The 18,261-nt window shown below is 32.7% G+C and overlaps 1 protein-coding gene across 1 annotated transcript; it reads right to left on the bottom strand.

The window, feature by feature from the left end:
• Window positions 1-12,113: 12,113 nt before the first annotated feature.
• On the bottom strand, window positions 12,114-17,939 carry LOC105629066 (vacuolar-sorting receptor 6). Its single transcript, XM_012210582.4, has 13 exons — window positions 17,386-17,939; window positions 16,089-16,781; window positions 15,915-16,003; window positions 15,693-15,762; window positions 14,782-14,865; window positions 14,574-14,650; window positions 14,354-14,435; window positions 13,637-13,719; window positions 13,434-13,500; window positions 13,170-13,298; window positions 12,971-13,074; window positions 12,599-12,716; window positions 12,114-12,513 (listed from the first exon to the last, which is right to left on the bottom strand). Exons 1-12 carry the CDS (start codon window positions 17,681-17,683, stop codon window positions 12,600-12,602), a joined length of 1,893 nt encoding a protein of 630 aa, XP_012065972.1. The 5' UTR covers window positions 17,684-17,939; the 3' UTR covers window positions 12,114-12,513; window position 12,599.
• Between the last annotated feature and the right edge of the window lie 322 nt (window positions 17,940-18,261).

The raw sequence follows: 18,261 nt of genomic DNA, 5'->3' as shown, positions 1-18,261 counted from the left end.
AGAGTAAGTGGTTATCATTTTGAAAATAAAAATACAAAATTTTCGGTTTGAACCTGATCGAAACCGCTAGTTAATCACCGATTCAGGCTGATTCATTTTCAAATTTTAACATTTACATGAATCTTAACCGACCCTTGAACCGTCGATTTCGTTCAAAATTTTGAACCGAACGGTTCCGATTTGATTTTGGTTCATCTACAAAACGGTTTGGTTCCGGTTCAAAATGAACTGGTGGCCATGCCTACTCTCGTAGGTAGAGCATTGTTTAGTAAATTTTTGTTGTGTTGAACTTTCAAAGATAGCAAACTTTTAATATTTGAAAAAAATATGTCTAGAACCCGTTCATATCCCCATCTATAGATCAAATAAATAAAATTCAAATTTTTCTAAAAAGTATTCCGATTTTATTCTTTTTTTCCAAGTATGTAGTCAAAAATACATCATTTCAATAAAAATACTAAATTCATTAATTTGATTGGTTTGATTCATAGATAGGGACATGAACTGGGTATGTCATTTTTGTTCCCTTACTTTCAAAAAAAATGCCACATGTATTATCACTTTTTCTTTTCTTTCTTTTTTTTTTTTATAATTGAATAAGAGGCTTTTTCATAGTTAGTTTACTTTATATATTGAATTCAATTGATCTTTTAATTACTGACAATTGTTGCTTAAATAAAAAAAATAATGAAACCGAAAATCCCAGTATTGAAGAATAATCTATATCTATATCTATTTATCTATACTAAATACAAAGTTGGGAATAGAGGGACATAACGAGATGTTCTTAATAAAATTTAGAATATGCAAAAATAACTTTAGTCATAGCCAATTAGAATATTACATTTTATTAGTTGATGAAATATATTCATAAAATCTATTTTTTAAATAAATACTCATTTCAAAATTTTAAGTTTTATCTTTTTTTTAATATATAATAAGAAGACGTTTGAACATTTTTATATTTTATTTTTAATATTTGATTCTATTTTAATTATAATTTAAAATATTTATTTCGAAGAGAAATAAAAAATATATTCTTTTTATTAATATTCCTTTTTTTATATTTATATGATTTCATTGGATCACTACAAAAAAAACGGCATTTTGCAACCGACCAATCGGTCGCAAAATGCAAGAAATCGGTCGCTAAATTTGCTTAGCGACCGATCTGCGACCGATGTTCATCGGTCGCAAAAATACTGGTCGCAAAAAATTTGGTGACCGATTTTTTTGTCAATCGCAAATTTGCGACCGATATTTCAGTCGCAAAAAAAAAAAAAATCGGTCGCAAAATTTGGTCGTGTTTGTCGTTGGAAACGCTGTCACAAATTGGTCGCAGAATGAGTCTGTCGCAATTGTGAAATTCAGTCGCAAATTGTAAATTTAAAGTTTTTATTTTTTGTCGCAAATCGGTCCCAAAATTAAAAAAAAATAAAAAAAATAAATATTATTATAAAACCATAATTTTAAATTGCACCTGTGAAAACTGGCATATATATATATATATATATATATATATATATATATCACAAACACAACTCAAAAACAATATAAAAATGTAATTGTTATTGTACTGAACAAAATGTCAAAAAACAACTGCAAAACTAAAAAGGTCCAAAATCAAATCTACGTGATTGCTCATCCGCACGATCCAATGTCGAATCGCCGGGAGGAGTACCTGCTGGATGTGCTGTAGTGCCGGGAGGGGTCACCAAGGTATCGTCTGCAGCATCGGGATCAGGAGACGATAGTGGCTGCTGCTGAGACGTCCAAACATTTCGGTCTGTAGCAGGCGCAGGATCAGAGGAAGAAGTACCAGCACCGGGCTCATCGGACAGCCGCATCACATGCGCTCTAAGCTCTGCAATCTGTCTCTGCTGATCATCACCACGAGCCTGTAATTCAGTAAACTCCTCGGGAGTGTGCTCGGGCTGTGGTCGTGCGCTGGGTGCAGAAGCGTGAGATGCTGAGCCGCAGTAAAACTGTGATGCCTGAGACCCGATGCCGTATACCTTCCTCTTCTTCTCGCCCCCTACAGCCTCGAGATAAAGTGCTACCTCGTCAATTCTTAACTCAGCTTCAGATTCATCAGTCTGAGAAAAACAAGACGCTCCCGAGCTGTAGTATAGTTCTCCTGAAAACAAAAAATTAATTAATCAATGCAATTACAAGCTTTATTATATTGAACTTTGTACATCTTCGCAACGAGTAGAGGGTAAATGTAAATATTATTCATTGTTACTTATATTGACACTCACCGCACGTCTGTCGACAAACGTATTAAGATTGTGGTCCTTCGTGTGAGTGTATGTAAACACTTCAATCGGTGTTGGCTCACGACCTAATTCTTTAGCCTGTAATGAATTTTTATGCAAGATATATTAATATATATAGTGTCCTTTCATTAAACATCAGTTTCATATACTATGACTAGTTCACTTACTAATAATCGAGATGTCTCTATAGCAAATATTGATCCGCCTGTGTGTCGAGAAGGTCCTGCTCTATCACCGCCAGTCTCACTGCGCCTGTTTTGTGCAAATATCTCCCGCTTTCTCTTGAATGCAGGATCCTCCCAAGCCTTTTGCCAGCTCTCCCATATCTCCTGAGACACGCACTACTGCTTCTTACCGCTTCTTCTCATCCTATAGGTGAAGTCAGCATATCGATCAGCGCATAACTTCTCCCAGGCCACTTTCAGCATAGCCGTAATGGCCTCGTCCCATATGAATTGTTTCTGCAAAAAATGAAAAATAGCGTTTCAATACTAAGGAGGTATCTTGATGAATTGTAAACATTGAATGATGATATAACTTAAACCAAAGCGTACCTGAAACTCCTCCCAATAAAAGTCTCTCGCCTCTTGTGATACGGCATCCCATTTGTATCCTTCTTTATGCAGCTGTAGCTTGATTATCCTCATAATTTGCCTCGCTGCTTGAGAAGATTGATATATGCTGAGAAAAAAAATATAAGTGAAATATAATTAGACGAAAGCATCACAATCTGAACAAAATATGCCTTTGGAAAAAGTGAAAAAGTACTTACTGTCCCGCTACCAAACTGAGGCTGATACGTGGATCTGATGAAGCTGCAAAAGAAGTGACAAATGCTATAGATGTAGGTAATTAATATATAATTGAAATGACAGTAATGACATTTATGATTACCTTGCACAATAGGTGACTGTGCAGCTGGTGGAGGCTGTACTGGTCCAGAAACGGGGGTAGAAGAGGAAGGAGCAGAAGGAAGTGATGGCGGCAGTACTAGTCGCTGAGTAGAGGATGAAGCCCCAGACGTACCTGAAGATGGATGTGATGGCGGCAGTACTGGTCGCCGAGCAGAGGATGAAGCCCAGACGTACTTGAAGATGGATGTGATGGCGGCAGTACTGGTCGCCGAGCAGAGGATGAAGCCCCAGACGTACCTGAAGAAGAAGGAGGGATAGACCCTCCTCGTCCACGGGCACTGCGTCCTGGGCCACGACCTCCACGCGAACCACTACCAGACGCGTCTGAATCAAACGCTCTGCCTCTAGCCATCTGTACTGCAGATATCAGAACCTAGATAAAATAAATTTATACAATTATATGAATTGTAGAACATGTGGTAAATATGAGTAAAGAAAGTTAATAACATTGAAATTCTTCATTAATAATATTAATTAGATATACATTTATCAATTTGTAACAGTAAAACTGCTCTAAGTATTAAGTGTCTTCAACATCATCTGCTTCCTCCTCCTCTTCATCATCTTCCTCTTCTTCATATTCGTCTTTTGAGGTACCCATGATGATTTGATCTTCTTCCTCTTCATCATCCGATGCTCCTATTTCAACATAAGATCGGCTTTCATCATCCAATCTATCCGTTAAATCTTCAACAACTTGCATATGTTGCGTATCAACCCTAACTTCTTGAAATGGCTCCGATACTGCGAGTGAAGCAGATTGTTTGGTTTCAAGTGCATGGACAACTGATCTAGCCTTGATTTTACACACTGCCATCCAATCGCAACGATCTCGTTTAAACGTTAGATATGGGACATAGTACACCTGTGCAGCTGGCATTGCCAACACAAAAGGTTCATACTTTGTATATCTTCTTCTTTGATTAATATCTACCAGATTATACTTAGGATGAAACTTCGTGCCAACGTTTGGCGTAGGATCAAACCATTCACATTTCAATAAGATTGTGCACTTCATTGGTAGGCCTAGATATTCTAACTCCAAAACCTCAACCAATTTCCCATAAAAATCGTTTAACACATCACTGTAGTTTGATCCCTTTATGCAAACACCGTTGTTCATTGTCTTTCTGCTTCTCCCATAACACTCAGTGTGAAACTTGTAACCATTTACAAAGTAGCCAGCGTAGGCATTAACAACCGGTAGTGGTCCCTGTGCTAGATCCGTAATGAATCTGTTACCAATATCGATTCCCGAGCTTCGAGCCTATGGGAAATAGTAATGACATGAGTGAGATTTAATAAATGTACATTCCATGTTGTGTATATTGAAAGTAACTTACATAATATTTGAACCATTCTGCAAATTCAGAGTCCAGCTTTGCATCAACTGTAGTATCAGTCAAATTGGGATTTTGAAGCCGCAAAAGATTGATATATTTCCTATTTATCAACGAACCAAACTAGCATAAGTATGATTTAACAACGGCCCATGCCGGGTTTAGACTGTCTACAATATGTATACTTACTGTACAAATGGTGTAATATCTTCGCAATTCAATAAAATATAAGTTTGAGCCGCTCATATCTCTACATCAGTCAATCGTCTTTTTTTTATTTATTTACCAATCGTACGCCCAAGATAGGTGTCTGTCAAAGTAGTGTGAACAGAATGTGGAAGCTTCTTCCACCAAATATGCATTGCAAATTGATCCCTCGACCTTTACCTTATTGCGCACATTCTTTTTAATTTTCTGCAGGTGTCTGTCATTGTACAATGCCAATATGTAAGTATGAGTTCAAATAAATGATGTAATGATTAGAATGAGATGTTAGTGATTCACCTCTTAAATGGATACATCCATCGATATTGTACCGGTCCTGCTACACGACATTCATAGGGCAAATGAACCGGCAGATGTTCCATAGAATCAAAGAAGCTGGGTGGAAAAATTCGCTCCAATTTGCACATCACTACTGGGATTTCTCGCACTAATTGGTCCATATCATCGCATCAGATAACAATCATCATCAATTCCTTGAAAAAGATACTCAATTCTGTCATTGCTTCCCAAATTTTTCCTGGTAATAATTCCCGGAATGCCACAGGGATCAATCTTTGCATGAAAACATGACAGTCATGGCTTTTCATGCCAAACAATCTGTACTTCCTCATGTCCACACATCTACCCATATTTGAACAGTATCCATCTGGAAACCTTAATGATCGTACCCATTCGCACAATAATTGCCTTTGGGGTTTATCTAAACAATAACATGCCTTTGGAAACTTACCAGTAAGTACAGATTGCTCGAGTTCTGGTCGACGACAAATTTCCTTCATGTCTGCTCTCGCTTTTGCATTATCCTTGGTTTTCCCTTCAATGTTCATGACAGTGTTGAACAGATTTTCAAACACATTTTTTTCTATGTGCATCACATCAAGGTTATGACGGATAAGAAGTGAACTCCAGTATGGCAAATCCCAGAAGATGTTTCGCTTTTTCCATCCGCTATTCCTGCCAATTCTTGCATTTGCCTCATCTGCACCTAACTCTGTAACTTTCATAAGCCCTAGATCTTCAATTTCTTGTAATATTTCAGCTCCAAACTTCACAGGCGGAGGGGGTTCAACAATAGTCGTGTTCTTTCTAAAGCATTGTCGATTTCTCCTCCAAGGGTGAGATTCTGGTAAGAATTTACGATGACCATCAAAACAATATTGTTTACCTCCATTCTTTAGTGTAAATGCATTAGTGTTTTCCATACAATGAGGACAAGCCAATTTGTCTACCGTACTCCACCCAGATAACATTCCAAATGCTGGAAAATCACTGATGGTCCAAAGCAAAGCAGCTCGCATTATGAAATTCTGATTGGTCGAAATATCGAATGTTTCAACCCCATATTCCCATAAATAATTAAGTTCGGCAATCAAAGGCTGCAGAAACACATCAATTTTATGTTTCGGATTAGTAGGGCCAGGAACATTAACACACAAAAACATATAGTCATCTTTCATACACATTGACGGTGGTAGATTATATGGTGTGACAATGACAGGCCATGATGAATATTGTTGTCCTGATTGGCCAAACGGCTGAAACCCATCAGTACGAAGCCCCAATCTGACGTTTCTCATATCAACAGCAAACACAGGATGAATGTTATCAAAATGTTTCCATGCTTTAGAGTCTGACGGATGAGTCATTATACCATCCTCATATTCATGCAAAGCATGCCATGTCATGTGTTCAGCTGTCGCCTTAGATGCATATAACCTTTGAAGGCGAGGAACAAGAGGGAAATAATACATCTTCTTGAAAGCCTTCTCTCTTTGTACTCTACCAGTCCCTTGACCCCGCCGTTGATATCTTGGAAGATTACAAAACTTGCAGTCTCTGAATTTCGAGTCAACACCCCAGAATATCATACAATTATTACGACAGCAATCAATCTTTTCTACAGGTAATCCCAATCCTCGAACTAATTTTTTTGTCCGATAAAAATTATCAACCATTGAATGGCCTTCAGGCAACATTTCCTTTGCTAACTGCACAAAATCATTGTAACACCTTTCTGAAAAATGGTGCTCCGCTTTCATGTGTAGTAATCGTGCCACAACAGATAGAACTGAATGATTCTTGCATCCAGGCCACAGTTCACTGTTAGCTGCACTTAGCATGTCAAACAATTGTTGTGCTGCAACGTTTGGCGATTCCTCCATATTATCCTAATGACATTCTACTCTACTCACATCGATTACCATATCATTGCATTGATTACCATATAGAAATTGATAAGGCTGACCTTCTAAACTTACCGGAATGGAGTGGCCTGACCCACTGGCAACTCGAGGTTCACCATGATGTATCCATTCATAATAATTTTCCACGAACCCATTTTTGCACAAATGAAGTTTCACTGTATCGATGTCTAAGAAGGCTCTATTTCGACACTTCTTGTGATTACATGGACACCTCAACTTATTACCATCCATAAAACTGGGATTACCAACTACAAACTGTATAAACGCCTCCAATCCTTGTAGGAACTCTTGTCTTAATATCCCATTGACCTCGAACCTCCAGTACATCCAATCTCGATTATTTCGCATTTTTTTTACCTAATTAACACTGTGTTTATAAAGGGCAAATTATATGTAATTCCATTAGTCTAAACCATCCTTAAAACATGCCATAATATAATGTTCAATTAACACTTCTAACTAACTAAGGTTATTTCTATAATAAGGTTAACTATATATAAATGTAAAATCTCTAAGTTCATTTATTCAATACAAAGGTTATATATATATTATATATATATATATATATATATATATATATATATATATATATATATAAACCTACTTATATAAAGGTAAGTGTACTATTCCACATATTGAATTTTTTGGAAAAAAATTCGGCAGCATTTCGGCACAACACAATCAAATCTCAAATACAAAGACACTTCAATAAACACTTCTATATCATACCAACATTCTCCAAAGGCAAAATGGCCACTACTAGGCCTCCAATCCAAACTCATCATTTATTTAAAAAAAACATATTTAAGAATAATAACGACAATAATATCAAAAAAAAAAAAATGCATATTTGTACTAGTTTTTTGTTTGCTTAACATTTGAATAATAACAAAATGGACTAGTTTTTTTTTTTAATATTTGTACTTGTTATTTTTTGTCTTTTTCCCCTTCTGATAGATATCTGTAACTATGTTTCCAAACAATGTTCTATTTCACTCTAGCCCATTTATGAAGCACATCACTTTTTCATTTTCTTTTTTATTTGTACCTAAAAATGATAAAGCACTGAGCACATCTAACATTCTCACATCTACTCTTTACAATCACAGCCATTGGAATTTTTTTTTTTTAATTCCCTTGTGGGCTTCTATTATCACTTTAATTTATGAATTTAATACAATTCTTAATCTTGATAAATGGTCAATCTTATAAGGCACTCGGGTATTAAATAATTTAAATTTATAATCTTCACTTATAATTTACTTAATGCATTAAAATAACTTCTTTTTAAATACAAATTTAAAAAAGTTATATATAATTTCTCAAATAAATAAGAGTGTATTAAAATTTTCATTTAAATTATTAATTATAAACAAATGTTGCTCAAAAAATCACATTAATTACTGCACAAAAGAAATGAAATATAAGAATAGACTGAGTCGAGGTTAGTAAAACTAACTAATTTAGTTTGGTTTAAACTGAATTAACCGAATGCTTGCATCTTTGCATAAAATTTTTGAAATATTTTCTAATTATTCGCATATTAACTTATTAAAATTGATATAGAAATAAACTTTACAACTGTAAACTTATTTTATTTATTAGTCACGTGCATACTCAATCGAAAACATATTTAATTTATTTTATTATTTTTCAATTCATTAGAAAAGAAAAGGGTAAACTAGAATCAATGCATATGTACTAAATATAGTAACAATAACAATATTATTTTTCAAATAATAATAATAATAATAATAATAATAATAATAATAATAATAATAATAACAGTAACAATTTAATAACAATAATAATAATAATAATAATAATAATAACAATAACAATATTAATAATAATAATAATAATAATAATAACAACAGTAACAATTTTAATAACAATAATAATAATAATAATAATAATAATAACAACAACAGTAACAATATTATTAATAATAATAATAATAATAATAATAACAGTAACACATAAATCGCAAAAAAAAAATCAAAAAAAATTAAATCGCAAAACTAATTACCTCAACTAATGTCCAAACGGTTGCGAACGTTGAGGAGTGACCGGACGTGCAATGGAGCAGAGGTGGCGGCGTCAGGCGGGCTGGAGCGGCGTCAGGAGGGGCTGGAGCGGTGCTACAAACGGAGGAGAGGAGAGGAGAAGGAGAAGAAAGAAAGAAGAAGAAAGAAGAAGGAGGGCGTCTGGCGTTTAAAGCCCTAAAATTTGCCACCGACCAAATTTCATTAAAACCGGTCGCAATTTTTAACTCTGTGACGTCGTTTTACTTTGCAATAAATTTGCGACCGATTTGCGACCTTATTCTTCGGTCGCAAATCGGTCTCAGATTTTATTCCTTATTTTGAAGCGCCCAATTTTGCGACGGAATAAAGCGTACTCGTATATTGGTCGCAAAATTGGTCGCAAATCAATTGTATATCTGTCGCAAACTGAAATACAAACTCGCAGAAATTTTTGGCGCTACAATTTGCAACTGTTTGCAAATAGGTCGCAAATCGGTCGCAAATTTGCGACCGATTTGAGTCGGTCACAATAATCGGTCGCAATTTGCCGATTTTTTTGTAGTGGATATATTTTTTTAAAAATAAATTTTCAAATAGAATATACTTTTTTTTTTTTTTTAGGAGAGACATAAAAAAATATATTATTTTTATTAATATTTTTTTCTTTATGTTTATATGATTTGAATGGATATATTTTATAAAAAAAAATTCAAATTGAATACACACAATTAATCCTTTCAAAGTTTTTAAATTTTTATTTTTCAAATTTTATCTTTAACAAAATGAAATTAATCCTTTCAAAGTTTTTAAATTTTTATTTTTCAAATTTTATCTTTAACAAAATGAATATACGTGCGTAGGATTGGCGAACAATATTAAATTTTAATTTTAAAACGATATATAATATTTTATTAATATATTTATATATCTATATACATTGAAACTTTTTTGTTAGATAAGTTCGGAAAAGAATTTTATTTTTAATACTATTTTTTATTTTTTATTTTTATTTTTAATTTTTTATTCGTTACTGAAAAATTATCATTTTAATTTAGTAAGAGATTTATATCTACCTAGAAATAAATAGATGGTCTCTTAATGATTAAACATTTTAATTTTATTGATATTTTTTTTCTCTTATATCATAAATCTATTTGACTTGAAAGAAAATATTTAGAAAAACTGGAACAAGACTAAAACTATATATTTATGTTTTGGGTCACTTTTTGGGATTTCAAAAATTTGTGTATATGTGCATATATTCTTTTCTCTAATATACTGGGTAAGTAATATTGCTACTATGCCATTATCATTACAAGGAGCTTGTACGGTAAAATGTAATATAAATTAATCACTTGTATTTATTTTAATCTAAACAAAAATTTATGTTTTAATATTATATAAATAAAAAAAATCAAAAGAGTAAAAAAAATGAGTATCAACGAGCATAATTAACGTACAAGGCACATCATAAAAAATATTAGTACTATATATAAAAGTGGAAACCTACGAGTTGTGACTCAGTTGGCAACGGAGGCTGGGCATGTGGGAAGAGTTTTCGAGTTTGATCCCCACTAAACACACCTGTAGGGAGGGGCAAAGAGTCTCAACTATGAATAAGGCGATCCTTGATAACAGGGTTCGGATACTAGTAGTTTACACAAAAAAAAAAAAAAAGTGAAAGGGGGAATAATGGATTGCATATAATAACTTTACTGAAATTTTAGAAATCCTAAAATACTCTTTTGGATAGTTGATAATAATTTAAATTTATTAAATGACATGAGTTTTTAATTTGAAAAATTATGATATTAAATTATTAATCAATTGACTTTTTTTTAATAATTTTTTATTAATTGATTTAAAAAATTTACATTCGATTAAATCTCGGTTAAATTCGATTATTTTTCAATTTCACAATGAATTAATTATTAAATCAATCAACAATCATATTTAATCAATCAACAATCATATTTATCTTTAATGGTACCCGAGAGTATTTGTTTAAACTTTCATTTCTATAATACATGTAATTATTTATTTTATTGCAATAACGGACCATATTTTTAACTTTTTCTTTTAACATTTGTTTAAACTAAATTATTATATAAAACAATGAAAATATTTCAAATATATAAGGAAAAATCATTAAAAAATAATTTAAGAATTTTTAATACCAAAAATAAATTTATTTTCTCAAAAAATGTAATGTGATTAGATATTTAAATATAGCACATGATATTTTTCTTTAAAAAAAAATCAGTATGAACATATCATTTTTTTACTAAATATATATCATAATGAGACATTTAAAAAAGTTTTATATTTTATTTTATAAGTTTATTTTTAAATATTTGATTGTATTTTATTATAATTTAAAATATTTTATTTAGAAGAGAGATAAAAAAAGAAAAAAAAATATATTTTTATAACAAATTTTTAAATAGAATATACATATTTAAGTCTTTCAAAATTTTTAAATTTTTACTTTTAAAATTTATTTTTAAATAAAATGAACATATGTGTAGGATGATGAATAGTTAAAAATTTTAAAAAAAGAAAAAAAAAATATTTTTATAACAAATTTTTAAATAGAATATACATATTTAAGTCTTTCAAAATTTTTAAATTTTTACTTTTAAAATTTATTTTTAAATAAAATGAACATATGTGTGTAGGATGATGAATAGTTAAAAATTTTAATTTTAAAATATATATAATATTTTATTCTTATATCTATATATCTATATAGATTGAAACATATTTATTAGATGATACTGTAGTTATAATAAATTTAAATAAATGACGATATAAATTAAGCTGAAATGTGAGTCTATATACACAATACTGTTTTATTAATTAATCGTTATATTCACATTAATCGTATATGAAATTTTATTTTAACATTATAAAAATATGAATAATATAAGAGAAAACTTATAATCAATATTTAATACTTAAAAATAAAAACAAGTAAATAAGTAAAAAATGATATAAAAATTAAACAAGTACGAATAACAAATATAATCAATGTGTAACGCACGTTATAAAAAAGACTAGTTAAACTAAAAACCAAAAACTTGAATTGGAAAACATTCTAGTGCTTTGGATTTGAACAAGATGGTAACACCAAACATCAGCACATAAAATTTGTATTAACATTAAGCTTCTAAAATTCACTAAAACTAAGACATTATTAATCGATATTTAATTTTACATATCCTTTTGTTTATTCTTTCATTTTCCTTGTGTATTGATCATCCAACTGTTTCCTTATTAACCCTTGCTGCTAAATTTACAACTCAACTATTTTATTTACAGTGGAAGAAGAAGGGTAAAGAAAAAAATTCTGTGAAGTATCAGTCTGTATGGTAACTTGCAAGGTCTTGATAATATATAGCAGATCAAGAAGTGAACCTCTCTCAGCTTATGCAAAAGCTGCCATTGGGTATAAAAAATTTACACCATCATTCTTCTGATGCAAACATTCTTTGAACAACAGATTGCTTTAGCTTAAAGATAATCTGAAAATGTGACAGCAAATCAAGAAAACTTTAGAATGACTATCACCAAATTCAGATTAGTCATAGAAGGAAAGCGATATGCTACCTTAGACAGATGTGCCTTGTCGCAGAGGCTGTGCTTCGGTTGAAGGTTCATTGTTGTGGTTGTTATCAAGTGGCATGTATTGTGACATAATAGCCATGATCTCTGAGTCCATGTAAGACTGAGTGGAGAAAGATAAATGATATGAGCAAGTAATTCATCACTAAAACCGGTATGGACAAAAACCGAGACATTATGCAGTGTATTTATATCTCTGTTTAGCATTGAGTTTCAATCCGCTTTACAAAAATTTTCATTTTGATTTTGTTTTTTCAATTTTATGTTTCTGGTAGACTATGGTTTGGTTAAAGTTAAAGGTTACTACACTCTGATAAAAGCAACTAACCACAATGCCAAATAGACAGCTAGACATACCCGTAGCCTGTATTTGTAGAATATATAGCCAGCAAAACCAGCTCCTCCTACAACCGCTACAATTACAAAGGTGATGAACCATCCAAATTGAGATCCAGCTCTTTCTGTAGAGTGAATGCAAGAAATGTCGTGATATGTTATATTCAGTGACAAACAACATACCATCTTTTACATTCATGAGATAAGTTTATTGTCTTACCAATACAAGCATCTTGTTCCTTGATGTAAAGGAGGTCTCCCTTGCACTTGCACTCATATCCACCCCAGGTGTTCTTACAGGAGCAGCCATCACACTGGCAAGCCATACCATCCTTGCATTCATTGATATCTGGCATATAATAGAAGATTTTCAAAATTAAGAATTATAAGAGATCAGAAAGTACAAAGGGGAAAAAAAAAAAAAAGGAGGAAGAATCATATAATTAAAATGTTCTTGATAATAAAACTAGTGTAAGAAAATAACCTTCACAGTTATCATGACCATCTCCTTGAAAACCTTCTGGGCATTGACAGCCTGATAATTGAGATTCCTATTTGGTATAGATATGAATTTTAATATAGATGGTAAATAAGAAAAAGGAAATTATTTACTATAATGAACAAGACTAACTAAACAAGTATCAAAGAGCATCAGTCGAACAGAAAACAATGCTTAAGTCACTGAACTGAGCATGCTGAGAATGTTAATCCATTTCTTGTTTCTGACCAGCATCCTCCATTATCTATGATGCACCTTGCAGGTCCAAATGCTGTCAATTAGAGAAAGAAAAACAGTCAGTAACTCCACAACAACAGAAGAAACAAAATAGCACCCTGTCCCTGGCTGGAACAGTTTGGCAGAAACTTAATATCTTACAGATTTTATAGCCAAAGTCATCTGAACTCACATAAATTTTTTTTAAAAAAAGATTTTAAACTTTCTATTAGAACCGAAAAGTGAAACTTCAAATTTTGACCCCCTAAGCTAACCAAATTTTATTTTTCATCTAGAACTAAAAAGGAATGGAATGATATGATGGAGATATCTCTCAGAATTTTGTACTCATGAAGAAACTACATACTGTCCATTGAATAGTTTAAAGCCACATGAACTACTACTAGACTTAATGAGGTTACAACTTGTTAAGGCCTTAATGGTTGACAGAGCTTCATTAGTAGTTTTAGTTTTAGAATCCTCTTTTATGATCATACGCTCATAATTTCCAAATGCATTAAACAGGGAAGGATGGATATTCTTTTGATAGCAATGTTACTAATATTCCATTTTAGATCAGGAAGACATTTCTCAATTTTCGCTTGATTCTTGCAGTCACCAAAGTTACATTTCTGTTATAAAATCATTGAAAAATAAATCACATTTCTCAAATAGGAAAGAAAAAGTACCTTCACAAGACATATAACCATCTCCTCTGTACTGGACACCCTTCACAGTGGGGCATTCACATACTCTTCCCCTAAATGTGTCCTAAACCAGTTCATGATGCTACTATGAGCATATAGGGAGGAAAAAAAAAAAAAAAGGAAAACAGGGGAAAAAAAAAAGAATAGTTCTAGCAGAGCAATCTTCATGAGGGGCATGAATTGGAAACTTTTATCCTTATACCTTGCAAGCAGATATGTTAGATTTTTTGCCCAGCCAACAGCCTCCGTTCCTTTCAAGACACTCATTTGTCTCGAGATCTATGAACGTAAAACAAAGAAAATTCAGTATTCAGTAAGCATAGGAAAAAAACATTAACTAGACATTTTATTTTCATAATTTGAAAGTAACTGTTTTAGTCTTTGGTTGAAGGTTAAATAAGCAGATCAACCTGAACTTAAGCAGATTGGAGGATCAGTGGTCTCCTTAAATCCAGCACATATGGCCTTCAGTACAGCTGTTCTCTCCAATTTTCCTTCAGATCAAGGGAAAAAAAAGTCAAAAAGAAAAAAAAAATAGTCTCATCAAAATTCTACACTTTGCAGTGACAAGTTAGTAAGGACTTACATAAAATTAAATCAAACATTATCATAAATTTATGGTTGTAAAACAAAATAAGAACAAAAACTTAGAAACTGAAGGACCACAGATGGAGAAAGAAAAAAAAAAAAAAAACATGAATTGAGAAAAGTTTTGGGGAAAAGATGAGTTGGTCATTCAAAAAAAAAAGAACAGGATAAGCAAGCAGAAAGACATGTCATAAGCGAACCAAACTGAGAAAAAAAACATACCAACTGAGCAAGACTTTAACATAGATGAGATTAAGATAGCCAAGTGGGAAAAAAGGAAGATTTTCATGAGTATATAAACATAGATTTTTTTTTTTTTTTTCGATGTGAACCACATATGTTTGTTACACAGAACTTCCATGTCTGATCATGAACAGTGTGATATTCTTAGAATGACAAGAAACACAAGATGGTGAAAAGAGTACTTATGATTTCTGCCATTTATGTCATTTCAAATTATACTAAATGAGATGCTTCCTTTGCTCAAGGCAAAACAGTTGGAAGCTGGGATTTAGATAATGGGAAGTGACAAGTAAGACCTACTGTGAAGAGGCACTAGAATGTCAAATTCAGAGACGTACTTTTTCTGCATGACTTGGGACATTATAGAGTATGTTCTATAATTTTTAATCAGCTGAAACACATTCATACAGTACCTCAATCCTTAAATATTGACATAAGACATATATAAGATAATTAATTCACAATTATAATATGGCCCTTGTATATATACCTCGATACTGAACATTATTAATAACCAGAGTTGGCAAGATGGTAACATCACCACGTGATCCTCGCCCAACCTAAATTCAGCAAATCAAAAACTTTAAGTGCATTAGGTATAGATAATTTAGATTAAATTCCTAGCCATCTGCATCTGTTGACAAGTGCATCCACATGTGTGTGTATTAGAAATGCATTGGAAGAAGGAAACTGGAAAACAAAGGAGCATGACCTGGAGTTCTTGTTCTTTTTTAAGCACTTCATTCTCCACATCATCTTCAGGCTCACCCATGCACTTTTTGATCTTATCCACTGGAAGGTCTGTGTTGATACATTATAAGCATAAGAAAATCGATCCAAAAAGGATTCTATTATAAATTAAGTAAAATTATAAAAGAGAACTTACCGAGTGATTTCAGAACATCCTCAGCACATTCTTTGCTATATCTCTTCTTTTTCATTGAACACCTGATATGAAAATCTGTCACATAATCCCACCAAACCCAAGACCGGCCACTCTCATTAGCAACTCTATGGACACAAAGCTGCCTCAAGTTCTCAAACACTACATCTTTCCCTTGATATCCCTCACCAAAATCTTGTTCTGGATCAGGTGCACAATATCTTCCTTTGTTTATGCATTGAGACTTGCACTGACTACTAAGAGTAAAAGATCGTGGACAGTACCAAGTAATGTAGTGTGGAGTAAACAATGTGTAACCCCCTTTCTCGAGGATTTGAGCATGACCCTTGAAATTTTTAACAAAATCCATCTGCTCATCGCAACGAGTCCCGCATTCATCATTACTGTTTGTCCAAAGCTCATATTCGACTCTCTGGTCAGGATGAGGTACTGACTCTCTCCAATCCATTTTGATGACAACATCCTCTCCGTTCTTCACGGCTTGTTTCAAGCTTTCACCAAAAGATTTTTCTATCAATGCTGATGGGATTTGAATCTTCTCTACGTAACCATCTGAATTACCATTTGCCTCAGGAGAGTCCATAGTTATTAATGGCTCCTCTATACTATCAACCACTAAAATTGCTGCAGCTCCAGCTTGTTGGGCATTCCATGCTTTTAAAACAAAATAGCATTCTACATTTCCAAGAAGAATAATAGAAAAAAGATCAAAATACGGTAATGTAATTAAAGAATCTCTATCTGGTATGGATATGACTAGTAGACTTGCTAGAGAGTATTAGCTACTTATTTCCGAATACCATTTCAAGTCTTGGCAAGAATGCTACCGTTCTTATTTTTATTTGGTAATTACAATCCAACAAGGAATAAGTACCAAGAAACACACACAAAAAGGAAACTAGAATTGAGAGAACTACCTGCAGATCACTTTGTTGCTATGTCATCACTCTATAGAAGTGGAAACATCAAACCAAATGGATAAATATAACTAATTTTAAAAATGAAACACAAAAAACGAAACACAGAGAAGGAACAATTCTTAGAAGGTTAAAACTGAAGCATTGACCAATATTTTTGCAAAACTATAACTAGTAAGCACGGAAAGTACTTGATTAAATTAATTAGAATGACAATTAACTAACACCATAAGCATAATACATTTCAATCATAAAAGTCGACTAAACACAATTGCAACATCAAAGCCAAAGGATAAACTTGTACTAATTCAAAATTAATCTATAAAAATTTTAATATCAGCAGATATCAAAGTAATTAATACCTCCACGATCAAGAAGGAGAATGGTAGGGCGAGGAGTCTTGGACCTGAAAGGCTTATCACCACTAAAGGCTTGACATCCAAAAGCTTCTTTATCAGGATACACAGCAGAACCCACCAAAACTCCACCATAATCTGGTATACCAAAGTTTCCTATAGCACTATCATGTTTTGATTGAAGACTTAAAGGAGACAACACACTTATGCTACTCTTCTCTACCACAAAACGACCAAACACGGAGCTATTAAGAATTGCCAATAACAGAAATAATAAAGGCACCAACTTTTTAAAAAAAGCCATGGAAATTAACAAAATCAAGAACCATTCAAGGTTTTGCGTTAAAGGGCTGTTGTTTTTTTCTCTCTCTCTCTCTCTACTGCTTGTTTCCTGGGAAAAAAGCCAGAGAGGGAGGTAAATGAGGACGTGCGTGGAGAGGAGACTTTGCACCGGTCTACGGATGCGAAAGACCCATACAGAGAGAGAGAGAGAGCGCGCAAGGAAAATTGTAGTTTAGTAGCTTGGAAGAGAGATTTTTGGATAGTTTAATGGTTTACTTAAAATGTGGTCCTTGTTTATAAAAATAACTGTGACGTAAAGGAAACGACATGGGAAGAAGAGTAAGGTGGTGGACGGAGTCAGCAGAACTACCACTCTACCATCTATTGGCTTAACTACAACAACTTGGAAATGAGATTGATGAGATATTGAAAATGACATTTAATTAGCAATTTAGCATATATAATCTTCAAAATGGAAAAGTCTAACAATATTCTTTAACCTATCTTGAGGATATGGGACATATTTAGAGAGTTGGAAATGAGGCGAGCGGAACTGTTTTAGTTATTCAAGCTCCTTTCATGAGTTCATTAAAATTAAGC

The sequence above is a fragment of the Jatropha curcas genome, chromosome 10 (assembly GCF_041381405.1).
Source record: "Jatropha curcas cultivar XTBG-Jc1 chromosome 10, XTBG_Jcur_1.0, whole genome shotgun sequence".
In the NCBI taxonomy this organism is placed as follows: Eukaryota; Viridiplantae; Streptophyta; class Magnoliopsida; order Malpighiales; family Euphorbiaceae; genus Jatropha; species Jatropha curcas.
The sequence above is the reverse complement of the archived record's forward strand: the minus strand, read 5'-3'. Positions and strand labels throughout refer to the sequence as shown.

Coding starts and splice junctions, on each gene's coding strand:
- LOC105629066 (XM_012210582.4), bottom strand. CDS start 17,683: ATGGCTTTTTTTAAAAAGTTGGTGCCTTTATTATTTCTGTTATTGGCA. Junction 16,004..16,088: donor GGATGTTCTGAAATCACTCG/GTAAGTTCTCTT, acceptor GTATCAACACAG/ACCTTCCAGTGGATAAGATC. Junction 13,501..13,636: donor TAACATTCTCAGCATGCTCA/GTTCAGTGACTT, acceptor TATACCAAATAG/GAATCTCAATTATCAGGCTG.